Source organism: Heloderma suspectum, chromosome 6 (genome assembly GCF_057233095.1).
Source record: "Heloderma suspectum isolate Gila_16-S chromosome 6, 16-S_ref, whole genome shotgun sequence".
Classification (NCBI taxonomy): domain Eukaryota; kingdom Metazoa; phylum Chordata; class Lepidosauria; order Squamata; family Helodermatidae; genus Heloderma; species Heloderma suspectum.
Window position 1 is genome coordinate 46,314,569 of NC_139463.1, and position 14,866 is coordinate 46,329,434.

General features: G+C 47.1%; 1 protein-coding gene across 10 annotated transcripts in view; it reads left to right on the forward strand.

The window, feature by feature from the left end:
• The window catches only part of GPAT2 (glycerol-3-phosphate acyltransferase 2, mitochondrial), a 79,923-nt gene that overhangs the window by 40,553 nt on the left and 24,504 nt on the right, over positions 1 to 14,866 (forward strand). For 8 of the 10 annotated variants that reach the window (XM_084804168.1, XM_084804163.1, XM_084804162.1 and 5 more), the window contains 4 exons: positions 4,122 to 4,331; positions 6,880 to 6,990; positions 7,487 to 7,572; positions 12,180 to 12,289. In XM_084804168.1, the coding sequence (XP_084660294.1) occupies positions 4,122 to 4,331; positions 6,880 to 6,990; positions 7,487 to 7,572; positions 12,180 to 12,289 (517 nt within the window). The remainder of the gene's footprint in view (positions 1 to 4,121; positions 4,332 to 6,879; positions 6,991 to 7,486; positions 7,573 to 12,179; positions 12,290 to 14,866) is intronic. The other 2 variants (XM_084804167.1, XM_084804169.1) reach the window with 1 other exon arrangement.

Below are 14,866 nucleotides of genomic sequence, written 5' to 3' on the forward strand. Positions count from 1 at the left end.
AACTGGCATAGCCAGTGGTGAGGGATGATGGGAGTTGTGGCCCTCCAGACATTTTGGCCTTCAAGTTGCCCACTCCTGGATGATTCCTCACATTATGGCCTTAGAGCCTTGCTACATATTACATTCATCACATCAAGAGTAGCCATGTGTAAGGGCCAAACTAAATGCGACATAGGAGATCGTTAATCTCTTTACACCATTTTCTTTGCTTAAAAGCATTTGGGGATAGGGCATTTATATTGGGAAAATGGTGTGGGGGGTGGCAGCGGGGGAAAGCTTAAAGCCATGCCCCAATGGCTACTTTTAAGTAAAGAAGAGAATCTTGGGAGATGTGACATGGGAGTTCCATGATCAGATCTAGTTTGGCCCTAAGGCAGGCTCCGACAGTTGAGAATTCTGAAGCTTCCTTGGAGACTGGCAGAGAAAGCTGGAAGTATCTCTGCTTATCTCTCTTTTAGCAGCCAATTATCCCTAGGGGTTGAGAGGGATTGGAGCTGGGACAACTAGCTGCTAAAGAAGAGATAACAGTCTGACGGAGAAAGAGGAGGGCCAGCAGGGCTGCTTCTTTGCTTGCCTAGGAAACTGCTTCTCCCTCCAGTCTTCTCTGCCTGTTTCTGGGGGAACTCCGAAGTTCTCAACAGTGAAGGCCTGAATTAATCAGGATGCAGGCCACGCAGAAAGCACTTACTGACCCATGTACACTTCCTGTGCATGCCTGTCATGTTGAGATACACTTATCCCATGCGCTGATCTATGTTCACCCTGGCACGTTAACAATTACTGCAGTGGATGTGTGTGCTGTTGGCATGCCAAGATTAAACATGAGTAGGCCCGCGTGTGTGGAAAGTGTATTTTTATGTGGCCAGGCACTCCTGGAAATTTTTCACAGGTTCCTTTTTGTGTGGGTCACATCCTGTGTGCCTTGGGCCTTAAGAGCCTGGCTTAAATGTAACGGCTATTGCCATGGTGAATGTGAAGGGCAGCTAGGCTATAACTTGAACCTATTCAGATGACTCTGTTGGCTTTGTGAGAATGTGGGTTGAATCAGATCCATCAAGAGATTTATGTATGCTGAATATTACATATTAGGTCAAATGTTTAATGATTTGTGTTGTTGTTGTTGTTGTTGTTCAGTCGTTCAGTCGTGTCCGACTCTTCGTGACCCCATGGACCATAGCACGCCAGGCCTTCCTGTCCTGCACTCTCTCCCGGAGCGTGCTCAAGTCCATATTCATTGCATCGGTGATGCTATCTAGCCATCTCATCCTCTGCTGTCCCCTTCTCCTTTTGCCTTCAGTCTTTCCCAGCATCAGGGTCTTTTCCAGTGAGTTTTCTCTTTGCATTAGGTAGCCAAAATATTTGAGCTTCAGCTTCAGTATCTGTCCTTCCAATGAGCAGTCAGGGTTGATTTCCTTTAGGATTGACTGATTTGACCTCCTTGCAGTCCAGGACACTCATAAGAGTCTTCTCCAGCACCACAGTTCGAAAGCATCAATTCTTCGGCACTCAGCCTTCCTTATAGTCCAGCTCTCACAGCCATATATTACTACGGGGAAAACCATAGCTTTGATTAGACAGACCTTTGTCGTCAAGGTGATGTCTCTGCTTCTTACTATGCTGTCTAGATTTGCCATAATTGGTATACTGAGGTTGACCCACAGTCAACCTGCAGAAATTAGCTTTCGCAGTGGCCAGATTTGGGGGGTGCATGTATCTTCTTCAGGCAAATTTCAACAGTAATCTCTTAGAGGTATGTGCATCTTAATTTTGTTGGCTTTTATAATTGTTATGGTTAAATAGTTTCTATTCAAAAACAAGAAGCTCACAAATCATATACATCTTAGTTTTTCTCCCCACCCCCTGCATCATGCCTGATAAAAACTACTTTATATTCAAAAGACTGTGTTGTTGTTGTTGTTTCTTGCAACCTAGACATACCAGCAAATGATATCGTAAATAAGTATTATGTTTCATTAAAGCTGAAATGAGTCAGTGAATCTGAATCTAACTCCTGTGTGTGTGTGTGGTGTGCTTCCAGATGAGGCTTTAATCATGCAGTCTCATCCTGCCTTATTCAGAGAATTCTTTGGTGGGTCCAGATGTTGATTTTATGGGGGGGTCCCGAAGTCATTGTCTTTCACTTGCAACCCTCCTGTGTTTTCCCACTGTTGCTTCTGTCTTTTTTCTTCCCACAACAAAATATGTTAAGGAGGAAAAGACACAATAGCTCCACAATGCCTTCTCATTGGTAGTGCTAGAAGATGTCCATCTAGAACCACCTAGAGAGAGAGAGATCAGTTGTGTTTCGCCCAAGTTTTCCTGGTGTCCTAGCAACATTTGTCATGCATGCTTTCTTCAGGGAAGTGTAAAATGACGATTTGTTATTTTCTTCAACTGGGGAGCTGATTTGAAACCCTGCATGACTTGCTGCCTCAGCCAGAAAAAGACAAGTGCATTTGCAAGTCGTGGTGATAATTTCCATCTCCTCTGCCAGACACCTTGGGGAAGGCACAAACATAGTTACCCACTCACAGGAGCAGCTTCTTCTTTGCACAGCCAAGCTCCTACTGTGTTTGATCAGCCTGTGGGCCCTGTGAATATTGCCAATTCCATGTGGTGATAGGCTGATCAGTCTCTGCCATGTATCAGTGGACATCCCTAGGTTGTGTGTGCATGTCATAGGCTCTGAGCTGCTTTGATTTTATGGATCAAGGGTTTTCCCCATTTGCTTGGGCATTAAGTGTGAAGACTTGTTCCCAAGGTTGGTTGGAACAAAAGGCCAGATAGAAGGTCCATTGAATCCAGCATTCGTGTTTAAAAAGCGGCCTTTGAGACCCCCTGGGAAGCTCAGAAGCAGAGCAAGGTTGAGATGGCCCTGCCCTGATGCTTGCCTCCAGCAGCTGATAATTGGAGGTATATTCCTTCTGAGCATGGAGGCTCCATTTTGCTGTCAGGGCTAATGGCCTCTACCTTAGATAAGTCCAGCAGTGGCTATCTCTATTCTCTTGTGGCAACTAATTCTACATGTTCAGTAGAAGTCTTGCGAAGAAGGACTCTGCTGCTTGGTTTTATTGAGTGACCCCAACATTTTAGCAGTAGAGAGAGGGGGAAATTTCTCTCTGTCACTCCTTGCCAGTCTGTTTATTATTATACTGACTTCTATTTTGTTGTTTTGTTATTTCCCCCCACCCCTAAATAAAAAAGCCTTATCTACTTCCCCCTGTTCTCATAAAAGAAAGTTGAGAGAATAGGGAAAACCTCTCCCAGTTTGCTGTTAGTGATGATGGCCCCCTTATTTGGCTTGGGAGGGGAGAGGAAAGAGCCTTGGGTCCTTTCCTATACATTTGTTGGAACCTGTAATGTTCTGATGAGTGCTCTAGCTGCCTTTGATGGGCCTAGGGAAGAAGGCTGGCATACTTATTTCCATGCAGGACAGATTAGTAGTCAGTGTCTTGAAAACTGGATTGGGCTGCCTATAGACTCCACGCCCTCCAAAATTAAAATCCTTTGTCCAAGCATTCTAAGTTCTGGACCAAGAAAAGCTGGATTCTGCAACCTATATAAGCCAATTGGGGGGAAACCCCTACAGAATGTCTTGATTTACCTTGCATTTGGGTGGGGTCAGGGGTTGCTGGTCTTGGGGGAGAGGAAGGAGCTATGGAGAGTGCTGATTTCCTGCCCACACCCATTAGAAACTTTATTCAGCCATCTCCCTAGCTACTGAGATTTCAGCAGACATTGCCCACATGTTTTCAATCAAAACTTCAGAAGCATAAGGACTTGAAATAAAAGGAAATCTGAAATTGTCATGGAACTGAATTCTGGGCCCAACAACACATTCTGTTCATTTTTTGCATGCCTATGGAATAATTATACAGGCACGCACGCAGGCGCACGCGCGCGCGCACACACACACACACACATTGCCCCAAACTAGAATTTATTAGCAAATATGATTCTGTTCATTTAGGTCTTAATCTCCTCACCAAATGAGGATTGCAAGGCTAGGAAGATTGTTCTTGTCAGTTACAGCGATTGCGAATGGTCACTTGTGCACGTTTGCCTACAAATGTGGAGATCTTGCCCCACGCTACCTTTGTCTGTGCTCTCTGCCCCCACAGTATGTCGAGGAGCTGCTTCGGAACAGGCAGCCACTGTTGATCTTCTTGGAAGAGGCCTCCTCTGGTGCGCTGCAGCTCTCTGTCTCCAGCAGGGAGTGGCTGAGCCTGGTGGTCAATGCTTTCCATTCAGGCACCATCCCTGACATCATGATGGTGCCCCTAGGGATCTCCTATGACACAGCCCCTGATTTGATTCGCGGGGGACAAGTGGTAAGAACTGCTGTGGTGAGGGACAGTGGAGTCTGATAATAGTTTTTACAGTTAACAAGTGGGACCAGCAACAAAACATTGCGGTGTGGAGTGCTCCTGTTGCAGGAGTCAGCCAGCCATGCCCTCTTTGGGATGCTTCGTTCTACCCCACTGGTTTTCTGTCCCTCCCGCTCCCCCCTTTCCAACAGGCAGCCAACTGTCTGTGGCTGCTGAGCATCCTCAGTCCCCACGGGGTGTTTTTTTGTAGGGTTTCCTCTTAGGTTTTTTTCCCCTAAAGCCGTTTTGTATTTCTGCAAACTTTGGGGCTCCCCACAGCCTGCTGATTCCCTCCTTTGTGTGGATGGTGCCATTTTGGTTACATAAGGATTGGAACTCAGAGAATGAGTTCTCTGTTAGTATATATGATACTGAGAGGAGAATGGAATTATAGGTTAAAAGAGAAGATTCTGGAAATTGAAATTAAGTTGATTCTGTGCTCAGTATTACTTGTATTGCCCAACTGTATGGCTGGTCTGTGTAGGGTTGTATGTGTGTTTGTTTGGGGAGGAGTGGGAGGTGCTGAAAGGTTGTTGTTTTGGAGCATCGGGTCCATGTCAGGCTCACGGTAGCTATGTACAGCTAGTGCTTATCCTCCCGCAGATCACTTTAGAGGCTGGTAGTCAATCCCATAACTTAGATTTCTGTACTCTCTCCCCCCACACACACCTCAGTAGTACCAAGGAGATAACCAGCTCCTCCCATCCCATCATTCTGTATCTTTAATGACCTACAAGAGTGGCGGGCATTGCAAACCTCAGACTAGTCACTAGGAGCCTTGCAAATCGGGCATTGGATCCTTGAGCTTCTGAGGCAGCTGGTCGGAGGAGGAGGCTGCAGGCTGTTTGAATCAGGACACTCGCACAATAGCTCAGAAATCCTCACGGCCTAGGGAGTCAGGTAGCACCAGTGGGTGACACTGGCTGATATGAAGCGCTCCCCCCCACCACCTGGAGGGGGCGGTTCCTGTTTTCCATCAGTGTGGTCATCCTGTCACTGAGAGAGGCCACTGGGCCTTCTTCTCTGAGCCACTAGTCCAGTGGTCTTTGGCTCGCCTCTGCCTGCTTTTGCAAAGTGTACCTATCAGTTCCTGGAGCTGTACAGCAACCACTTGCTAATGTGCCTTCCTTGACCAGGAAGGGAATATTAGGGGCTGGCTAATAGTTATTCCAAGCTAATGGGTACAGAAGGGACTTTATAGGAGCAGTCTTACAGTCACCCTCAAGGCAGTTGGGATCACTACCCCTTGGCAAGGAAGCATTCGCTGGCTCATCGGTCCCTCCTTGCTCAATATTTTGAGCCAAGGAGAGCAAGGGTTGAGTGCACAGGCCACACTTCTCCAAGCATCTTATCCATAGATCTGGGCCCCAGCAACTGACATTCATCCAATCCAAATGGGCTAGGTGGTACTCTGGACACACAATGAATTATTATAACAGTGGCAGCCAATGTGAAGTGACTCTGAGTGACTTTTATCCCAAAGGGTATGGCAGACGTGCCTCGTTGGGTTTCCAAAGGTTTCTGTACATTTCTTGATGGGCTGAGTTGGAGGAGACCCTGAACCGCTTGAAAAAACTCTGCTAGGTTTCATTCTGAAGACACAATGGGAGTGAAGTATGATTTCTTTGCTGTCATCACTGCCACAGACAGAGTAGGCTTGATAATGAGTGCTTACTGCGTTTGCTTAAACCATTGTTCCATCTGGCTCATTCTCATCTACACTGAGGGCCTCTGTACACCAGCCTAAAATCCTGCATTTAAAACGGGGCTTTCTGCTTCCGTCTTAAATGCAGGATCACAACGACTCCCTTTTTCACCCGCTTCCTTTCCTCCCTCCCCTTTCCCGCTCCTTCTCCCCGTATCTGAGCCTTTCATTATCTTTCATTGATCTTGCTCCTCTTCTTGCCGCTTTTCCTCTTTTTATGGAGGGAACTCAAACGGAACACAATGGGGTCATTTGATAGCTCATTATCTGCGATCTAGTCTACTTAAAAACAGAACGAAGGGCATTTAGTGCAGGAGACGCCCTGGAGGGTCATGGCGTTATGTAAAGCGCCCACAAACTTCCGTGAAGGAGTAATCTCAATCACAGGATAAAAGCTCCGTGTGAAGAAAGCCTGAGTGCTGAGGCAACTGTTCTACAGGCTTTTACAGCCCCATCTGGAGATGCCAGAGGCTGCTTTGTGGCCCCTTCAAGGGGAAGAATTGCCTGTTTGCATGCTTTTGCATCTAAAACAACAACAACAAAACTCACTGCAAGTAGAAAAAACTAGTACACTAGGGAGTGGGCTGGTCTACAAACTCCCACCCCCACCCCCTTTCGGATGTCCTGGATTTTTCTTTCAGGGAGAATTTTTTTTAACTTAAGGAGCATTTAAAAGTGTGATTGCCCACCTGCACAGTCCATTCTACCACCTCATTCTTTTGCATGTGTAGACAAGGTCTAAATTAAGGCAAAGCAAACTATTCCCAGCAGCTGTCAACGTTTTTAATGCTTACTTTGTTTTGTTAGAGCCCCACCCAGACCATTAGTCTCTGGGCATCTCTCTGGACCATCTGCCGAGCTGTTTGCCGAAGACTGGGCTGTATCCGCGTTGATTTTGCTCAGCCCTTCTCGTTGCAGGTATTGTGGGTGGACCTGAAGCGTTCAGCCCCAGAACTGTGGGAATAGAAAAGGGGTTAGCTGGATAATGGCAAATCCTCCCTTCTCTCTAGAGAAAGGGTGGACAACTTCAGGTGGTCCAGGGACCAGTCCTTCTCCCCCCCCCCCCCACCTTGGACTGTTTGCAGGTTGCACTCCTGCTGCCACCCAGCTGAAGGCAAAAAGAGAGAGGGGAGTCACGGGTTACCACTTAAATTTCATGGTAGACTGCTACAGAGGGTTAGAATGGACAAGTTTAACTTGATTTCAAGCTGAATATGTCCATTCTAAGCCTGCGTAGTGGTTTGCCCCTGAATTTCAGCAGCAAACCATGTTTCCCCCTTTTTTGCTGTTTGTTTGGGTTTTTTTAAGTCGTGCCAGAGTCCCCAGTGGGGGCTGCTTGTGGGCCACATGTTGCTCACCCCTGCTGTAGAGGAATGGGTCGCATTTCAACCAGTTTATGTTCTCTTCTCCCTAGGAGTACGTAACAAACAACGTCTTCAGACCAAGCTGCTCAGGAAAGCGTCTGGAGGAACTTCTCTTACCGGAAGTACTTGGCAAATGGTAACTCTGCCCAAGTGGCCCACAAAGTCGTTTTATCATGCCTCCAAATTTTAATCAGGATGTGGCAAAATCCTGACCCACAGTGTCACTTGCAAGGACCTGAAATTGTTTTCAGAAAGGACGGTGGGGTCAGAGTGATCCAGCAGTCTTTTCCCATGTATTTGAGCAGGCATCTCTATTTGGGTTTTGTATGTGATGTGCCATCTGGGTCGGTGATGTCCCATCACTGAGAAGCCCTTGCTGCTAGGTAGAGTTAACTTCAATATAGAGACGGATCTCCTGAAAAGATCTTGGGTCATGTTGGGTCATACACAGGCAGGAGAATAAAGTATCCCCGAAGAACAAAGAAACTGCTTTTTCCTGCTGGAGTAGAAAGGGGAATTGTATTATAAGGGAATGAGTTGGCAAGTAAGAGGCAGAAAGAAAACCTTCCAAGAAACTGCTTGAAGATCCAACTTGGAAGACACTAAAAAGCCATCAGGGACTTTCCCTATGGGCCCGTATTGTCTGCTGCTGTGTTGATAATCTTTATTATCAAATGTTCCTACAACCGTTTGAATTAATTTTCCTTTGGGAGAGTAGATTGCTCCAAATGTTTACTCCTAATCCTGATAATCGGTTCTGTAGTCATGATCATGTGTGTGTGTGTGTGTGTGTATGGGGTGTCGGTGTGCAGAAATAAAACGGGGGACCTGTGCCCATTTTACAGTCATGGGGGGTTCCCTCCTTATGGGAGGGAGACACAATCAGAAGGCACAAATACACTTGTACTACAAGTCAGCTTCCAGGCTACATGTTGAAACTACATACATGAGCTTGCAGGAAAAAAACAGTAAACTCAAAAGACACATATTTGCAAATAATAAGCTTGTTTGTGAGCAAGAAGCCTGAACAATGGTTTTTGCTGACTTGGGTCTTTACATATTATTGCAAGAATGTCGTGAAAGTGTCCTGAATGTAACTAAGAATAGTTCTACAGGAATAGTATCATTTCATATTGTCTCTTCGCAAACATGCCTTTGATCAGTGCATGACCTCAGGAAAGCTTTGGGTTTCTTCATAACAACAGCTTCTGCAAGAACAGCTATAATAACATCTCTTTAGCATCAGTATCCCCAACTGAAGTAAACTTTGATTACAGCCGACAGTAGACCTTGTGTACTTGTCAGAAACTCCAGCTTCAGCGTCCTGTAAACCTTAGCAAGCAAGATTAAAAACTTCTGGCTTTATATCAGACTGTGGCTAGTCAAGGTCACGGGCCTTTAATACTGATTATAATTAGGTTTGACATGTCAGTTGGCCAGCCAAGTATTCTCATTTGTCCTCTTTATTATTTGACGGTGATCTGATGTTGTCAAATATTCCCAAAATGCCATTGTGTAGATCAGGCTTCCCCAACCTGGTGTCCTCCAGATGTGTTGGACTGTGGCTCCCAAAATCCCCCAGCCAGATTGGGGAAGGCTGGTGGAGATGGCAGCCTTACCTCTTTAATGTAATATTTCTTGTTGTCTTTTAAAATTTTGATATTTTATATAATTTTAATATGATTGATGATTTAATTATATTTTTAACTTTTTAATATTTCTATATATAGGTTTTAACTGTACAAGTTTTTAATGTTGCAAAGCCACCTTGAGTCCCAGTATTGGGAAAAAGGCGGGATATAAATATGATGATGATGATGATGTCATTATGGTGTCACTTGTTGGTGAGGGTAGCTTTCTCCCTAGCCCTGCAGCAGTCTGGGGCACCTAGGCACACAGGAGAGCTTCTTTCACTGCAGGCGTCTCTCAACAGGAGCACAAGCCGTCATCAGTTGCAGAGCTGACTGCCAAGTGGGTAAAATCCATCTTGCAGCTTAACCTAGCTCATAGGGCTGTTGTGACAATAAAGTGTGCGTGCCTCTCTCAGCTCTACATGTGCCTCTCTGAGCTCCTCTGGAGGAAGGGTGGGATAAAACGTAATACATAAATAAAAGACCAACAACACAAGTGAAATACTTTTTTGTACTTTCACGGTTAGTTTAAAATGTGGTTTCATTTATTTATTTATTTGATTGATTGATTAGCCTCCCATCTGGCCGGCTACCCAGCCACTCTAGGTGGCGTACAATACTAATAACAAATTTACACAATCAACTGAACAAAAAAAATAGCAAAACAGCACTACTCTAAAAAAAAAAACCCTACCCACCCCAAATGCCTCCTGAACAGCCAGGTTTTTAAAGCCTGACAGAAGCTCATCAAAGAGGGAGCATGGCGGAGGTCACTAGGGAGGGAATTCCACAGAGTGGGGGCCACCACAGAAAAGGCCCTCTCCCTAGTCCTCACCAGCCTAGCTGTCCTGGCTGATGGGACAGATAGAAGGCCTACCAAGGCTGATCTCGTTGAGTGGCATCCCTGGTGTTGTTGGAGGCGCTCGTTAAGATAGACTGGGCAGGAATCATACAGGGTTTTAAAGGTCAATGCCAACACCTTGAATTGGGCCTGAAAAACAACTGGTAACCAGTGCAAACTCCTTCAGCACTGGAGTGATGTGCTCTTGTCGATGGCTGCCCTTAATCGGGCAGGCTGCCACATTCTGCACCAGCTGCAACTTCTGAACCGTCTTCAAGGGTAACCCCACATAGAGCGCATTACAGTAGTCCAGGTGAGAGGAGACCAGGGCGTGAACTACTGATGGGAGCAGATGGTTAGGGAGATAGGGGCGTAGCCACCATATCAGATGGAGTTGGTTCAGCGGTGCCTGACTCATGGCTGACACCTGAGCCTCCATGGACAGCTGGGAGTCAAAATGACCCCCAGACTGCAGACCTGATCCCTCAGGGGTAGCCGCACCCCATTAAACACCAGGTCAACCTCCCCCAACCTCCCCTTGTCTCCCACAAAAAGTACTTCAATTTTGTCAGGGTTCAGTTTCAGCTTACTCCTTCCCATCCAGCCACTCACCAACTCCAGACACTTGGACAGGGTTTCTACAGCCAACCTTGGCAAGGATTTAAATGAGAGGCAGAGTTGCGTGTCATCCGCATATTGGTGACGCTGCACCCGAAACCTCCTGATGATATCCCCCAGCGGCTTCATACAGATGTTAAATAACATCGGGGAGAGAATAGAATCCTGTGGCACCCCACAAGTGAGCAGTCAAGGGTCTGAAGTCTCCTCCCCCAGAACTGGTACCTGCCAGAGAGGAAGGAACGGAACCATTGTAATATGGTGTCCCCTATGCCCAACCCCTCCAGGCGGTCCAGGAGGATACCGTGGTCAGTGGTATCAAAAGCTGCTGAGAGATTGAGGAGAACAAGGAAGGAGCATTCGCTCCTATCCAGAGCTCTCCCCATATCCACCAAGGCCGTTTCTGTCCCATGCCCAGGCCTGAAGCCCGATTGAAATGGATCCAGATAATTGGCTTCTTCCAAGTGTGCCTGCAACTGCAAAGCCATCACCCGCTCAATCCCCTTGCCCCAAAATGGCAGATTCGAGACCAGGCAAAAGTTGTTCAAGTCTCGGGGACCGAAGGAAGGCTTATTTAACAGTGGTCTTATCACTGTCTCCTTGAGGACTGATGGCACCACTCCCTCCTCAAGGGAGGCGTTCACCACTGCCTTGATCCCCTCCCTGAGTCTCTCCCTGCAGCTCATAACGATCCAAGATGGGGAAGGATCAAGTAAGCAGGTGGTCGGCCTTAAAGATGAAAGCACCTTGTCCGCTTCCTCCAAAGGAAGAAGCTGGAACCGATCCCACATGACAGGTCTGCCACTGGCCGCCCTTCATTCACTAACTGTATCCATAGCGTACGGAATAGCACTCCTGATCCGGTCAATTTTATCTGCAAAGTACTTTGCAAACTCATCACAGGAGGCCTTAGAATGCTCCATTGGTTCCGGAACAACTGGACCGACCAGGTTCCGGACCACTTGGAACAGCCTCCTGGGACAGCACTCTGCAGACATGATAGAAGCAGCATAAAAATTCCTTTTTGCTGCTCTTAATGCCATGTGGTAGGCTGAAGCTGCCGCTCTAACTTGTGTCCAATCATCTTCGGAGTGAGATTTCCGCCACCGGCACACTAGCCATCTTACCTCCCACTTCAGAGCTCACAACTGTGGGGTGAACCATGGTGCAGTCCGAGCTTTGTTCAGGGGGAGAGGGCGTTTCGGAGCCACACAGTCTAAAGCCCCGGTGATTGCAGCATTCCAGCCATCCACCAGGGTCTTGACTAAGCAGCCATTTGCGTGCTCCAAAGAATCCCAAAGCATAGTCAGGAATTCATCTGGATCCATAAGACGCCTGGGGTGGACCATCTTAATGGGTCCTCCACCCCTGTGGAGGGGTTGTGGAACCAAGAAGTCCAACCCCACCAGTGACCTGACCATGACAAGGGGGTGGTGGATATCCCATCCCACGAACAATTTTTGAAAACTACAACCCAGGCCCTCTGCTCCCTTGTGGCTCCCCTGAGTGGTTCACCCAAGTTATAGGATTTTATAACGGTGCAGCCTCCCAGTGGCCCTCAGTTCTCCAGCCGATGGATGAGGCCAGAGTCTGCAGTCCCAGGGAACTGTCAGTTGGTTCTTTTTATCCTCATCCCTCTGTCTTGTTTACTAGCCCCAGCATGCTGAATTGTGAGAAACTGGAACATTGGTCATCAAGTATCGTAGCACTGAACGTAGAACAACAAACCTTGGTGGACAGTTTGAGCCTACATTCTCTGAGCGGTAGGTTCTCCTTTTGTCTGGGCTGATTGCTTATCTCTTGGAGGGGTGGAGGTGGATGCCTAGCCTGTTTAATTCCTGGGAGAGAAAAGAATTGCGAGGGTCCCAATGAGAAATAAATCTATGAAATAATGAAAGGATTTCGTGAGTCCAAGGTGACTGTCCGAAGGGGAGATAGCTTGCTGTGCATCTGAATGGTTTGCTCCTTCCAGTAAAACTCAGCTGGGGTGGGTTATTGTATCAGGTGTGATTGAATTGTTTGATAACTTACGCTGCAGAGATGCAGCAGAACTAGCTCCCCTCCCAAGAGGCAGCCCTTTGAGTTGCTACATGAGCCATTGAGCTCACCTTCTTCCATTTGGAAGATCATGGACTCATCTTGAAACAGGTGGGGTGTGCACTCCCCACAAGGACAGGAAATCTTTACTCTTACACGTTGCAGAGCCAGCACGATGTAGAGCAGCCTTCCCTCGCCTGGTGGTGCCCTCCAGCTGTGTCAAACTCAGTTGCCATCACCGCCAGCCAGCATTGCCATTGGACACATTTGGAGTGCCACAGGTTGGGGAAGGCTTATGTAATTGGACTAGGACTGGGGAGACCCAGGTTCAAATCCTCATCCAGCCATGAAGCTCACATCAGTGGTTTTTTGGCCAATCACTAGCCTAATCTACCTCACAGGGTTGTGGTAAGGACAAAGGCGGGGGGCAAGCATGCAGGCTGTCCTCAGTTCATTGGAAGAAGAATGGGACATGAATATGATCTAATAAGCTACAAAAGTTAAGCCTTTTTGAGGGTGTAAGAGTGAAGTATGTCCCCAGTTTTAACTCAGAAAAAATGTGCCTTGGCCGTCAGAAGATTGGGAAACAATGTCCTAGGCTTTGGGGAGCTCCCAGATTTCCAGGTCTGTTTGCTGGAGATATTTGGTTAAGTAAGTACGTTTTCCAGGTGAGCCCAAACGGATGGCTCTAAAACCTCAGGTCACTGCCTCTTTGGTTACTGTGGTTCCCAGGCTTGAAAACCAGGGAGCGAGGAAGCGGAAAGCAGCTAGCACGGGCACTCTGCTTAACCCAGCTCTGACACACTGTCGTTAGCGCCTCTATGCTGTGTTCCTGGCACACATGGCTGGCTGTATGCGCGGCATATTTGCCTGATATGCCGTCTGCGTCCCTGTCTGCTTCTCAGAGGCAAAGAGAAGATGTCGTTTCTTTGTCAGGGCTGCAGACTTCCCTGCAGACTAACGCCTACATGCAAGCCATTAGATCCCACATCAGCATGGTTGAGAATCGACAGCAACTGCAAGCATGGCTTAGGCGCCACGCATTAAGTGGCAGCAGTTGAGGAGGGCCCCAAAGTCTGGGTTAAAGAACGGTGTTTGGAAAGATGAAAACAAATCAGACACTTTAAGCAAAAAAACAAAACAAACTTTTTTTTTTTTTTTAAGAAGTGGCTCTTCCTGCCTGCCAGCTGTCCACAGATTTGGGCTGCTCTTGGTAATTAGCTAAACTTTGGGTGGATGCCACAACCCTTCTCCAGCCCTGACTTGCTGGCCTTGCCTCTGATGCCATGCTGAGCTTCAGAGGTACTTTGAGCACTTCCAAAGTGCTGTATAATGTCAGGGACAATCCCACCGCCCAGCTCCAAGCTCAGGAGGGAGGCAAGGGCTCACCTGTGTGGCGTTGCACCTTGGGGCACTCAGTACTCCTCTGAAGTGCAGCATGGCCACAGGGATGGTCCACAGCCCTCCTTCCTGGCTCCAAGCTCGTGAGAAGGACAGGGGGCTTGCCGCATTCAACAGGATGGGGAGGGACCCTAGCTGTGGCAAGCACATTTATACCACTTCCTGCCCAGTGGAGAATTTACTTCTGTCTGTAAGCTGAGAAGCTGAAATGTTCTGCCGTGGAATAAATCACATTAGGTTGCTTAAAGCTGCTGTCACAGCCTCCCAGTTACATAAAAGATGTGGCACACATGTCAAGATGTGTTTTTTAGTTTATAGCTGTTCTCCCCAAGTGTGAATGTAACTTTCCAGTTATTGGATATTTTAGTATTATACTTGAACCGCTCTGTCTACGTTAATGCACAGGCTGCGTGACTTTCTGCAAATGGCTCACAAGCATGTTATCTTTCTCTGTCTCTCTTTATGATCTGGAAAGAAGAGAATTTTGCCTGGGAAAAGTCTGTCTTGCTGAGCCATGTCCTCTTTTCTTTTTTAAAGGCAAACACAGAAACTGGCCCATTGCAATCAGTTTCTTCAGCAGCAAAGGCAGTCATGACACCCCAGAAAGTATAATCTTCCTGTGTATGTTCTGTTAATGTAGCATTCAGCTCTGCAGTAATCATCCCCCTGTTTGCAAATAAGATTTTCAGTGGAGACAACATGCATTTCTTTGTTGACCCCTGACTTTGTTTGGATGGCAGAATTTTCTCCTTGGGTCCAGGCTTTGTATAGGAGCTTAGTGGTGTTGTCTTCCAGTGGCTGACACACAGCAGGGATGAAGGTGTAGGTGTGTGAGTGAGTGTGTGTGTGTGTGTGTGTGTGTCTACAATGTAGGAGCATCGCATGCTCCCTGAAATGGGAAG